This window comes from Zootoca vivipara, chromosome 6 (genome assembly GCF_965207765.1).
Source record: "Zootoca vivipara chromosome 6, rZooViv2.hap1.1, whole genome shotgun sequence".
Taxonomy (NCBI): Eukaryota; Metazoa; Chordata; class Lepidosauria; order Squamata; family Lacertidae; genus Zootoca; species Zootoca vivipara.
Genome location: NC_142589.1, coordinates 56,074,637 through 56,087,851, shown reverse-complemented (window position 1 = coordinate 56,087,851; position 13,215 = coordinate 56,074,637). Strand labels below are relative to the sequence as shown.

Genomic DNA, 13,215 nt, shown 5'->3' with positions numbered 1-13,215 from the left:
ATCTCAGAGGCCCTGATCCAGCTAAGTCCCACTGAAAAAGGGATGAAATAAAAGCCTTCTCTTTAGCGATAAATTGGTACAAATAGCAATCTGCTGAAAACCTGACTGCCATTTGCTCTGATTCAACGCTAAACTGTAGGTTTTCCTGGTGGAAAGTGGCAGGGCAAACAGAAGTGTGGATGAGCTGTAACTTGAACCCTGACATTTTCAATGCGACTTAGCAATGTCTAACTTTCTCTGCATTGGGGTAAGAATATACAACTACAATATATTATTCTGATTATTCACAGGACTTCCTAAGTGCAACTACTATTCTTATGGGGAGGGATCTTGTTTTTATTTTCCACATTAGGTTGTGCAGAAAGCACAGCTGCAGATTGTTCTGCTGGTTTTTTTTTTTAAGGAATCCTGAAAAGTGAGAAAGGACCCAAATTGAAAAATTAACTAGCTGCATGGTCTTTTGCATAATGTTTCCCATGAATCCACACATCATGGACCTTCTGGAAAGCAGGAACTGATTTTAGCAGGTGACTCAGACCCAGCCTGAGCCCCAATAACAATCACGTAAAGGCTGAGAATTAAGTATCTTGACTCACAAGGTGGCCGGGAGGACCTGGTCTGCCTTGAGGTCCCATAGGGCCTGGCTCTCCCTGAGGGAAAAGAGAGAGAGAGAAAGCTGAAGGATAACATGGAAAGTCAGAGCAGACAGATGTCTCTATTCAGTGGAGACTAATGATTCATCTTCAGATTGCTCATATCGTAGGATTTAAGCACATGTTGTATATACATTCTTATACCCAGGTCAGATTGGCCAGTGACTCTGATTTTTTCACTCTTGCAAGCCACCCTTCTGTGAATCATCTGCTCTTGATTGCACTGCAGGATGCTCTGCATGTCACAAGGTGTTCAGGGAGGAGCTGGCAAATGAACATCCCCACAGCAACAAGGTCCCCAAGTTCTTTTTCCCCATTGGGGGAATGGCTGCCACTCCCTTACATCGGAGAAATAAGAAGTCTGCACAGTATGAGGATAGGAACTATACTCATATTTTAGTTTGGCCCTGCTTCCTTAACAATCCCAGCCTGTTTATCATTGTTGCTGTCTGCAAAGCCCCAGGCTTCACCTGCATGACCTCGCCTTAAGTCCCTGACCCAGGAAAGTGACTGCTATATACACATGCAGCTGGTACTGCAATGGGGCGTAGCATGAGTGTTACAGGGATAGAACAGCCCGTTGTGCATCAGAGCTGTGGGCTGGATTTAGTGGCTAACTCCATCAGTTTGTAAATCCAGAATAAAAGAGCACAGTCTTGTGCTGTGTGCCCAGAGCATTGACCTGTAAAAACAACATACTTCTGGTGGCATGCTGAAAACTCACCTCGGCTCCAGTTCGGCCAGGATTCCCAGGTGGCCCTGCAGTGCCACAGTCACCCTAAGAAGTAACATATGCATGGTTCATCATGTTTATATGGGATATTCCACAAAAAGCTGACACAGTCTGGTCCTGGGGACCCCAACAACATAGATCCATAGGAGGATGGGCTTGCTATGATTGCTGCACATGCCTCTCAATGCACTAGCACGACTGATGTTTCAATTGAGTAAGTTGCAGGTTGTATCTGCAATCTTCTACATGCAAAGCTGGGACTCTGCTGCAGAACACTGGAGGGCTATTGCCCCAAATATTTCGTAGCCTGTTGCTTCAGAACACCTTTGATGTTTGACTACTCTGTACTAGGAAAAAATAGGTCACCCAGATTCTGCAAGAAGAATCCTGTGGTCTGTACAGATCAAACAAGTACATTTGCATGCTTTCCTTCACATTACTAAGTTTCACCCCCCCTCCCTGCAATTTTCATGATTTATTCTGCTAATTATCAAGGGTGGGAAGAAAGAAGGCATGCAGGGCTCCCTCTAAAGTTCTGGCTCCCTGAGCACAGGAGAGCCTATTTAGCCAGTCTTCTAGCACCTACTGCCGCTACCATAACATGAAACTTGCAGTTTTGTTTTTTAAATGAAAGCTGAGGTTCCAGGAAACTGAATTCTTAACCCACAACCATGTTCTATGATCAGGGTCAGCCCACCTATGAGGCAAGATAAGATGACTGCATCAGGCGGCAGGATCCGCAGGGGTAGCAGGTACCAATGTTCCCCCCTTGTTCCTGATGTAGAACCTTATTCCTTATGTAGAACCTTATTCCTTATTCTGATGTAGAACCTTATTCCTTATTCTTGTTCCTTATTCCCCCCTTGTTCCTGATGTAGAACCTTACTTACCCTTTCTGTCCTTGCATGGAGAGGGTGTCATTTTATGCCTTTGCTCCAGGTACCAAATTGTCTTGGACAGGCCCTGTCTGATGAGCATTCCTTTTTTTGCACTTCTGTATGGAATTGTCTCCGTATTCTTTACTGGGCCCATCTTACAGATAGCATTGATTTATTTTAATTCTGCCCCCCCCCCTCAAAAGCTCCTATCACATAATGATGCTTGCAGTCACTGACCTTTTGTCCCGGGAGACCGGGGTGACCTGTTTTCCCTTTGAAGCCCTAGAAGGAGAAAATAAAATAGAGTTTTCATTGAAGCTGCTAGAGCAGCCTTGGCCAACCTGGTGCCTTCTAGATACTTTGGACTACAATTCCCATTGGCCTCAGCCAGCACTGGCTAGGGCTGATGGAAACTGTAGCCCAAAACATCTAGAGGGCACCATGTTGGCAAAGGCTGTTTTAGAGTAACTCTCATAATTGCTGAGCAATTAAGCTCTAGACCCACAGCTGTGGATCCAATCCCCCATCCCCTTTTACAGTTGCCAATGGACAGAACATAACACACACCCATCCCAGCTTGCTCTTGCACCTTTAACAACAACACCCTGACCTCCAGAAATTGGCCAGTGAAGCTTTGCACAGTATGTAGATAAATGGCATTGCCACCTGCTAATGTCTGCATTTCAAGCTGAAGGTACAGCGGCTGCAGATTACTTAAAGGGCATTGTACTACTGCCCTTGTCAATACCAGCTTCTTTCAGTGGGAAAAGAGGCTGTCCTGATGGGGAAAGCAGTGGGACTAAGGTTCCCTACTTTCCATAGGTCCAACATGGTCATAAGATGACCTGCAACTTACTGGAGGTCCCATCCTTCCTGGAGGTCCTGCAGTTCCTGGGTCACCCTAGAGAAAATGATAAGTTAGTACCAACAAAGGGCAGATGCTGGTGCAAATGTGGGGGTTGTACCGGGAGGCTTAACACTATCCGAAGCATAAATCATGCAAAGGAAGCAGCCATCACTCCTCCAGCCCCACTGGAGGGGTTTAGGCTGCTGTTCCAGATGCAGTTATGGAGTCAAGCAGAACGCTATGCTTTTCATCTCTTTTTTGGTTTCACGGGGCTGAAGCCCCAAGCAATCAATGCCCAATGGGGTAAGGTCAGATCAGAGGCAGAGCTGAGCTCACCAGTAATTCTGAGACACAATATAATTGATGTTTTTTTTTGTTTTGTTTTTTTAAAAAAGTCCAAAATAAGTTGTAGGTGAAGATGTTGCCACCATTTAGCGGGATTCACATCCTTACCCGAAGCCCTGGCTTTCCGTCCTTCCCATCTAGTCCTTCCAAACCAGGTGGACCCTAGAAATAAACTCAGGTTACAGATGCCTTCATTCCTTGCACCGTCATATAGATAATCCAGATTGCATGGGCAACAGTTTATATTTACATATTGTATTACAGTATAAGCATGCACATGGGCTTCATAGACATTGGCTCAGTTTCAGTTCAGATGTTACACTAAACGGCGACTAAGGAAGCTTAACTGTGTTTTGGGGTAATGTTTGAGCTGATAATGCATAGTTTTCAAGCCAAGTGAGAAACAATGGGCTGAAACTAGCTTGTAAACTATGGTTTGTGGCAAATTTTGTTTGGCGCAATGCCGGAATCAACAAATCATAGTTACAGCTATCACTCCAGCTTCTGAGGCAGTTGCACCATGGATATAGGAGTGAATTTATCAACCTAAAAATCTGAGGGTGGAAAATGAAAGCTAACAAGAAGCTCTAAACCATGGTTTGCTTGCTGAATATTTGGCAGAACACACTATGGCTTGGGTTCTAATCACTAGCACAAGCCATGGTTTATTGTGACGTCTGAACCGAGCTATTATTTAAGTGACACAGTGATTACTACCATGTTAGGGCATATTGGTGTGCCGTAAGAGGGCCTGAAGTGTCCCATGAAAAATTAAGTCTCCTTGTTAGAAGCATCCATCACTCCATCCATCACAGGTGCATGTGAGCCAATAAGCATCACAACTGCCCAGAAAAGCACACTCCAGTCATGAGCAGCAGAGAATCTTCAGAGAGTTTAAGAAAATTAAAGTGCAGGATGGGGTTGGCTTGCATCACCTAAATACCTACCATAACAGAGGCTTCATTGTGGAGCTGCGTCTTTTTTTCCTGCAGAGTACTTAGTATCATGGCTAATCTAGCCTAGTTGTCTCATATCCATGTTCAGGATCTGTAAACTGCTGAGCGATCAGCATACTTACTTGTATCCCAGGGGGTCCTGGAGGCCCTGGTGGGCCTGCCATGCCAGGAGAGCCACGCATCCCATCGCTACCCTGTAAAAACCCACACAACACCAAATGATTAGATTGCTCTGGCTGCCATGCATGGAGAATAAACCAATATAGAGGCAAAAGGGAGCTGGGTGTGACAGATGCACTCGTGATTCCTTTGCCTTCCTCCTGTTAACTATCTTTTCCTTGGGGAATTCAAGTGGGTGGGGGGTAATTTGAATCGGGGGAGGTTGGAAGAGCATGTGGAGACCACCTGGGCATGGCAGCTGATATCTGGTGGGTATATGAAGCACAGCTGTCAGTGCTAAAGGCTTTCTGGTGCCCTCCTGGTGTTGTTGGACTCCAACTCCCATCAGCACAGCATGGCAGTTGCCATACAAACCATCTGGAGGTCACTAGGTTGGCAAAAGCTGGTATATGGGGTGCATTGCAGCAAATGATTCATAGGTATTCCCACAAATCAGTGCCAGTGGATTGCAGAAGTACCTGGAAGCCTCACCCCCCCACCCCCAGCAGCTGTGCCTTACCTGAACAAGACATTTCAGGCAGCCATTCTTTCTATATCAGTTTCAAGCTGCACATTTCAGCCAATATCCACCTCCCTTAAACACTAGAGGGCTTATTCTCCTTTCCTCCACTCTCTCCAAGCAATGTTCACACTTCAGAGATATGTGTTTGAGTGCAGTTTTTTTTTTGCCTGGACCTTCCCCCACAAAAACCTGCTTTTTAACAGTCAGTTGGCACAAACAGCAATCCACAGAAAACCCAAATTGACGTTTGCTCCGATTGAGTGCTATAGAGCAGGTTTTCGCAAGGAAAACTATTGGGCAAAACTCAAAAGCAAAGCCCCTTCTGTGCCTGGAAAAAGTGGGGCGAACAAGTAAGTGAGCAAAAGGCTTACTCTCCAGTAACTGCTGGGATAGCTCAGTCAGTAGAGCATGAGACTTAATCTCAGGTGGATCCAAGCCCCACATTGAGCAAAAGATTCCTGCATTGCTGGGGGTTAGAAGAGATGACCCTTGTGGTCCCTTCCATTTCCAACTCTACAATTCTATGACTCCAAGACTTGAATCATAGATTCAAATTTACCCTCTATAAAGGATTCCAGGTGCTATCCTAGCAATGAGCTGCAGGTGTCAGCAGAGGCCAGGGAGCAGGGGTGATCTGCTCCTTTCGACTACATTTCTCTCTCCTCCCAGCCCCCTGGGCAACTCAACAGCTGTTTTCTCCTTAGAGTTATCATTGGTGCTGCTAGAGAGCTTTCCTGAAAGATGTAGCATAAATGACCCCTTCTTCCCAGATAGTGTTTTGTCAACAAACATGGGTAGAGCGTGAGGTTTGAAGACAATTCTCATTGGAACGACTCTGTGACTTGCCCACAGCAACTGACTGAGAAAAGCAACTAAACCTGTTCCTTCCTGGTTCAGCAGGTCACCCTCTAACCACAAAGGCTGTCTTGTCATATGAGGGAACATCACACTCTCAGGTAGTGATGGATGGCGACCTCTCAGCTCACCCCAATTTCTACTTGCTTTCAGTGATTTCTCCTACTGTCCAATGTGGGGAAATAAAACCCAAGCATTTTCAAATGCTTGCGAGGAAAGATTATAAATAGTGAATGGATGAGCTGAATCACTTTCTCAGCCCTCCTGCAATTTGCCCCATCCCTATGAGCCCCCAGATTCCCTCTGCCCTCCTTCCCTTCTCCTACATTTGTCTGGGAGCGAGGGAATGCAGAAAACGTCTCTATTTCTCCCTCCCACTCTTGGGACTCCTAAAACACTTCAACCGCACTGTCCCTGGATACAGCAAACATTGGAGGTATAGTTCTCCAGGGATGCCTGGAGGGCAATGTTTCCCAAAAGCTGCCTTCCACGTGGGAGGCTGTTGTTGGCAATGCTCTAACTGGAGGGGAGGGAAGCAGAGAGAAAGACCTTTCTCCTGCCGCTGCTTTCCCCATCCTTGCTACAAGGCGAGTCTTTAAGGTGAGAAGGGAAAGAAGCAGCAGGGAAGGAAAGGGGGTTGGTCAGAAAGGGCGACACAGATGCCTGTCAGCAATGGGCAGGGGACACGGGTGAAGCACTGACACTGCCTAGTCCTTCCCCATTCCCTGCCATTAACAGGAAAAGTGAGACTCCTTCCTTCCATCCTTTCAATACTATGTATGCCAGGACCCTTTTAATTCCTGGATCTAGCAGGGATTCAATTCCTGGAATAACCAGGCTAGCTTCCTGGTGAGGTAACGACCCTAAGAATGGGACATTAAGGAAGCAGCTGGCAGTTAGAAAGACAAATGCCAGAGTTAGGTGGGCTAAAGGCTAGAAACTTGAAGCAGCAGGCTAGGAAGGCAGAGAGTCAGAATCATGCCTGATTTTTGTTTGAATCCAAGGCTGCAGCTGTGGGAGAAGCAAGAGCCCATTTGTGGTGTTGATGCTGTGAACCCCTCTATTATAGACTCAGGTTGTATATATGTGTAAATAAACCATTTATCATAAAGACACCACAGTCTCCGCTGTGCCACATTCCCAAAAGGAAACACAGATCCTAGGTGACTGCCTGGAACCCCTGGAATCTCACACCGCTCAGAGATTGGGGTGGTGTGCAGCCATGTTTTACATGTTTAGGGAAGTTTTTATGTTTGATTCTATTTTTAACATTTTGTTGGGAGCCGCCCAGAGTGGCTGGGGAAACCCAGCCAGATAGGTGGAGTATTATTATTATTATTATTATTCCCCTACTCACCTTCTCTGCTGGAGGCCCTGGAGGTCCGGGTGGTCCTGCTTTCCCTGGGAAGCCTGGCGGCCCCTAATAAGCAAAAAGCAACACATAGATTGTTCTGAGAAGCCTTTTTTTGCTTTAGAGTCTATAAACAAGCTTCATTTGAGAGGAAAGCTGCAGTCAGGCCAAAGTGGCTGTTCTGTGCTAAACAGGGGAAAAAAATACAAATTAAAATTCTATACTAAAAAGAGCTGAATTCTGCAGCATGTATACATTATCCAGATTAAGCAAATTTGCATAATTTCCATTGCATTGCATAATTTATAACGAGGAAGAGGCTAAGGCACTGGAGCTGCCTCCCGCCCCTCCCCGCCTGCTCAAAATCTTATCCGACCACCCCTTTGGCTTCTGAGATTTCAACAGGCATTGCTCATACGTGGATTTTTGCAACCGTAAGCACTAGAAATATGCTTTTAAGAATATATAAACTGAGATTCTCAGGAAGCTGAATTCCGGCACCATGTTCCAGGGCTTCTTCTGCACTTATGCTAAATTGGCAGCACACGCAGACAGCCCTGCCTTTTGCTTGATAAAAAAATTCCTTCAGTAGCACCTTAAAGACCAACTAAGTTTTTATTTTGGTATGAGCTTTCGTGTGCATGCACACTTCTTCAGATACACTTCTTCAGAGCATGCACACGAAAGCTCATACCAAAATAAAAACTTAGTTGGTCTTTAAGGTGCTACTGAAGGAATTTTTTTATTTTACTTCGATCCAGACCAACACGGCTACCTACCTGTAACCTTTTGCTTGATAGTTTGCTTCTGAAAAGGAGCCGACACCTCCAATATGCTTAAAGCTTTCAAATGTTAGATTCCTGATATAGCCCTTCAATTCCTGTTTTTGGATAGTTTTCACACACCATTTGAAATGTTTCTGATCTCTATGGTGACCCTCTGCCAGCCACTGCCTGTAAGCTTCTCATCTGCTCCTGAAAACCCATCATCCCAGCAAAATCCCTCTGTAATAATCAGACAAAAAAGGCTGGTTTTGCTTTTGTTTTTCTTACATCTTGATTGCCTTCTTGAAACAGGACTAAAGATCCTTCTCCCTTAATTGGATTTATTTCAGGATTCTGCTCTGTTAAAGATAACCACAAATTCCCACCCAAATCCCCAGGGAGGGAGGGAGGGAGGGGTAGGGCTGTGGGTCTCCTGCTTTTGCACGGTGCTGTTCCGGCACACCCTGTGCTCCAGAATCTAAAAACTCCTTTGAGATGTGCAATACTTACAGGTGGTCCTGGGAAACCAGGTTGACCTTGAAATCCCTGGGAAGAAAGGAAATGCTGATCAGCCACAAGTAAACCCACAGCAGAGTGGACCAAATAGTTACTTGAGTACAGTCACATTTTTGCAAGGAAACTTCTGGGGCTGTAGGCTTGGAGATACTAGCTTAATGGCACTGAAGGCCATGATGTAGCCTAGGGGGGCATCAGAAGCAGTGGTGAGGAGCCCCCAGCCCTCGTATGTCCAACCTTCGGTACTCTTCCTAAGCCAAGCCCATAACATCATCTGCTCCTGGCTGCAATGCGTGTCCTTCAACTGTGACACCTTTTGCTAAACCTGTGGGGTTTTTTTGTGTGTACAAATGTCAGAATTGCATCGGTTTCCCCACCTTCTTTCTGCCCTGCCCTTGCCCACCACTGTCACGCAGCTGCCAGAAGGTTGCTCATGAATGTGGCCTTCAGATGGAAAAAAGATTGGCTACCCCTGAACAAATTATGAAAAGGGGTATCTGAAGCTAAGGAAGGTAGGTTAAGACCTGGGAAGTACCCTGATTTAAAATGCCTAGGGAGAGACCCTCCTTGGCAGATATTTTGAGCTCTTTGGAAGGACGGCTTATGTGTCCAAACACTTAAAGGGAGCAGAGTGTCATCTCCCCCAACTGCACCCATTCCAGAGGTATGGAAGTCATTTTACTCTGCAAAGATCAAAACTCCGAAGGGACTGGTGAGACTCAGGTTCAAATCCTCACCACTCAGGAATGAAGAATGAATTTGGCCCTGTCTCAACCTAGCCTGCCTCATAGGGTTGATGTAAATGACTTCCTTAACCAGGGAATGCCAAGGTATGCTGTACTAAGCACCTTATAAAGAGGTCAGGCTGTAGAAGTGGTAATTATACAATTTGTGACTTAATTTTGGAGTTGACATTCCAACTATGGTTACTCACCGCGCTGTTTGGTGTAGTTTTTGCCTAGCCTACAGAAGTTGGGGCAGAGGCGGGAGATGCAGAGAAATAATGAAGGCTTAAAAAAAGCCTCTTTTGTTCTGTTCGGGCTGGTTGTTGTTTTTTAAAATCTGCTGCGTTTGCTCCTTGTCATTATGCTGTATTTTACTTATGTCATTTTAATGGTGTTAGCTGCCTTGGCCATTTTTATGGAAAGTCTGGAAGCATGTTTAATATAAATAAATAATACATAAGGAAATAAATATTAATGTTAGGCGGCTCTTTTTCATTTCCCATACAAGTGGTGGTGGGGAGAGGGGATGGCATAGAGGGTCCCCTTCCTCTGGCTTTAAGCCCGCTTCACCTTGACACACCAACTAATCTGGGATGGGTGAAAACCCCTTCCAAGGCATCCACCACCATTTCATTATTATTTCCTGAGCCAAGGCAGGTAACAGGGCAGAAAGGATGAACAGCAGGATATTGTCTCTCTCCCAGCAGGAGTTTGGCTGGCAAAGAAACAGCAAACAAGCCAGGTGATCAATTACCCCCCAAGAAGAAATAAGATTTCAAGCTTTAACAGACACATTGGTTGGAAATCCCGGATTGGGGAAACTACATAGCAGAAGGGAGTGTTTAAGCTAGCACAGCACTGTCTGGTAGCAGTTTGACAGGCTTTGTTCTTACCTGCCTCACAATGCAAGGAGGAAAATTATTTGCAGCTACTCTAAGTACTTTCAAACTAAGCATGCAAAGTGTGGAATTGCTTGTTTGTTCACTTGCTTTTTAAAATAGGATATCCGCACAATGCCATCATCCAATAATGGTCATTTTGTATTTTCCCAGGTGTGGGTGTGTCCGTTTCTTCTCAGATTGCATCAAGTCTGTTTTTGCTGCCACCCCCACCCCACCAAAGAGTGGAAGAGTAGCACAGCCTCTAGGGATGGTGGAATCTGTGGCTCTGCAGATGCTGTTGGACTCCAACAGAAGGTCTTAAGCTGTTTAGCAAAAAGGCTTTAGGGAGGAAAGAATGGCTCTCCCTGGGTAAGTTTCTCCATCTTTTACAGCAGTGTCTCCTAAATGTCTCAAAAGGGAAGCATACCCTTTTAAAATATTAAAAATAGAAGGCACACACCACCCTTACAACAACAACAACAACAACAACAACTTATTATTTGTAACCCCACCCATCTGGCTGAGTCTCCCCAGCCACTCTGGGCGGCTCCCATTGAGTGTTAAAACAATACAGCATTAAATATTAAAAACTTCCCTAAACAGGAACTGACTGTTAAACTGACTGTTTAACACTGTGTTAAACAGTGAAGAAGTGTGCATGCACACGAAAGCTCATACCAAAATAAAAACTTAGTTGGTCTTTAAGGTGCTACTGAAGGAATTTTTTTATTTTACTGTGTGAAATGTGTGTACAGTAAGAGGAAGAATGGCCTGTGTTCAGAACCACCTCCCCTTTATCTGTACGAATCACTGATCTGGCCATGTATCCAGAATGAGGCAAGCCCCAAACAGGTATTCATGCAGAGATGCAACAGGAGCTTCCTCTGAGCATGGGTAATTCTGCTGCCTCTCTGCATCAGGCATGACTGAGGGATCTAATCAGACCCAAATCAGAGACTTGGCAAAATTACCTGTCCCCATGAGGAGGCTGATTGGAAGGAGGCAAGGTCAGAACAGTGAATCGTACCAAGAGGCAGCATGGAACTTCCTCTGTGAGCTCGCAATCCACACACCTCAGAGAAACTAAGCCAATATGACACAAACACCACCATAACTGCAGACAGATGGAATTTGTGGCAAACATGAAAAGAAGCAAGGAGAGCCTGGTTATGATACAGAGTCAGGCCTGCATTGCTGCCTTCTCTCCAGTTAAGCTAGAAGCAAAAACTACACCAAGGCATCATCGACAAGAAAAGGAAGGCCTTTCAGATCTGGCAAAGAGAAATAAAACTGCCACTAAGAAAAAACCTATGCCAACGCTAAGGCTGAGGTTTAAAGAAAAACCGGAGAACTAAAGAATACCTGGTGGATAAAAAAAGCTCAAGAGTTCCAGCACTTAGCCTATACTCATGATGCCTAGGGCTTCTTGAGAGCCACAAAGACCATCTATGGGCCAATAAATTATGGTATAAGCTCCCTACACTCAACAGATGATACCACACTTCTAAAAGATAAAGAATCTATTGCATTGTGTTGGAAAGAACGTTACCAGCATCTCCTTAACCGCAACTCCCCTGCAGCTGCCGAGGTCCTCTCACAAATCCCACAAAAACAAATTAGAAATGAGGTTGCAGTATCTCCAAATCTGGGAGAGTTGTATACAGCTATTAACCAAATGAAAAACAGCAAAGTCGGAGTCTTCAAAGTAGGTGGAATTGAACTTACAATGTTTTTTTAAAAAACATGATGGAACCGATTGCGGAAATTATCGAGGCATCTCTTTATTTGCCATGGCCGGCAAAATTCTTGCAAGGATCTTAGCAAACCATCTCCTAACTATATCTGAGGACACCCTTTCTGAATCCCAAATTGGTTTTAGATTTTCTAGGGGGACAGTGGATATGATTTTCACTGCTCAACAGCTTCAAGAAAAATGCAGAGAGCAAAATCAAACCCTATATATGGTGTTATTGACCTAAGGCCTTCAACACTGTAAATTGTACTGCTCTGTGAACTGTCCTTCTGAAAATCAGCTGCCCAGAGAAATTTGTGAACATCCTTCAGCTCCTCCACAATAACATGACAGCAACAATCACAAATAACAATGGCTCTCAATTCACAGTGGGAAACAGGGATTCCCATTCACAGTGGGAAACAGGGATGTGTTACCACCCCAACTCCATTTATTATCTTCATCGCCATGATTCTACACATTGTCAAAGGGAAACTCCCCATCAAGGTAGAAATCATATCGAACTGATGGGAAGTTTTTTAATCTGAGAAGGCTGAAAGCAAAGAGTAACGTTACCATAACTTCTGTCACAGAGCTTCAGTATGCTGATGACAACATAGTGTATGCACACTCAGAGGATGACCTCCAAACCATCCTAAATATCTTTGCAGAAGCTTATGGAAAACTTGGCCTATCGCTTGCTGCACCAACAAGCACAAAACTACCACTGCAGTGCCACAAATCTAACTTAATGATGTAACTTTGGTAAGTGTTGATCACTTTTCCTATCAATACTGACATCAATACCGAAATCCAGCATCGCCTGACCTCTGTGAGTGCAGCTTTATTCAGATTGAAATGCAGAGTATTTGAGGACTGGGGCATTTGTAGGGAAACCAAAGTTTACAAAGCTATCATACTACCAACTTTACTGTACACTGTACACTTCTGAACATGGACCACGTATAAATGCCATCTCCAGCTCCTTGAAAGATTCTATCAAGCTGAAAAATTGTACACATCACTTGAGAAGATGGGCAAACTAATGTCAGTGTACTGGAAGAAACAAAGATCACCAGTGTCGACGCAATGATTCTTCAACATCTACTTTGTTGGACTGCTCATGTTGTGCGGATGCCTGATTGTCATCTTCCAAAACAACTGCTCTATACTCAACTCGAGAATGGAAAGCGAAATACTGGTGGACAACAAAAGAGGTTCAAAGACTCTCTCAAGGCAAATCTTTTTTAAAAATGTAGTAAAAGCACTGATAACTGGGATACACTGGCCTGCAAGT

General features: G+C 44.7%; 1 protein-coding gene across 6 annotated transcripts in view; it reads right to left on the bottom strand.

Moving 5' to 3' along the window:
* COL16A1 (collagen type XVI alpha 1 chain) overlaps window positions 1-13,215 on the bottom strand; it is a 129,851-nt gene that overhangs the window by 9,937 nt on the left and 106,699 nt on the right. For all 6 annotated transcript variants that reach the window (XM_035121180.3, XM_035121183.3, XM_035121185.3 and 3 more), the window contains 8 exons: window positions 8,575-8,610; window positions 7,307-7,369; window positions 4,535-4,606; window positions 3,565-3,618; window positions 3,121-3,165; window positions 2,502-2,546; window positions 1,378-1,431; window positions 597-650 (listed from right to left, as the gene is read on the bottom strand). In XM_035121180.3, coding sequence (XP_034977071.3) covers window positions 597-650; window positions 1,378-1,431; window positions 2,502-2,546; window positions 3,121-3,165; window positions 3,565-3,618; window positions 4,535-4,606; window positions 7,307-7,369; window positions 8,575-8,610 — 423 coding nt within the window. The remainder of the gene's footprint in view (window positions 1-596; window positions 651-1,377; window positions 1,432-2,501; window positions 2,547-3,120; window positions 3,166-3,564; window positions 3,619-4,534; window positions 4,607-7,306; window positions 7,370-8,574; window positions 8,611-13,215) is intronic.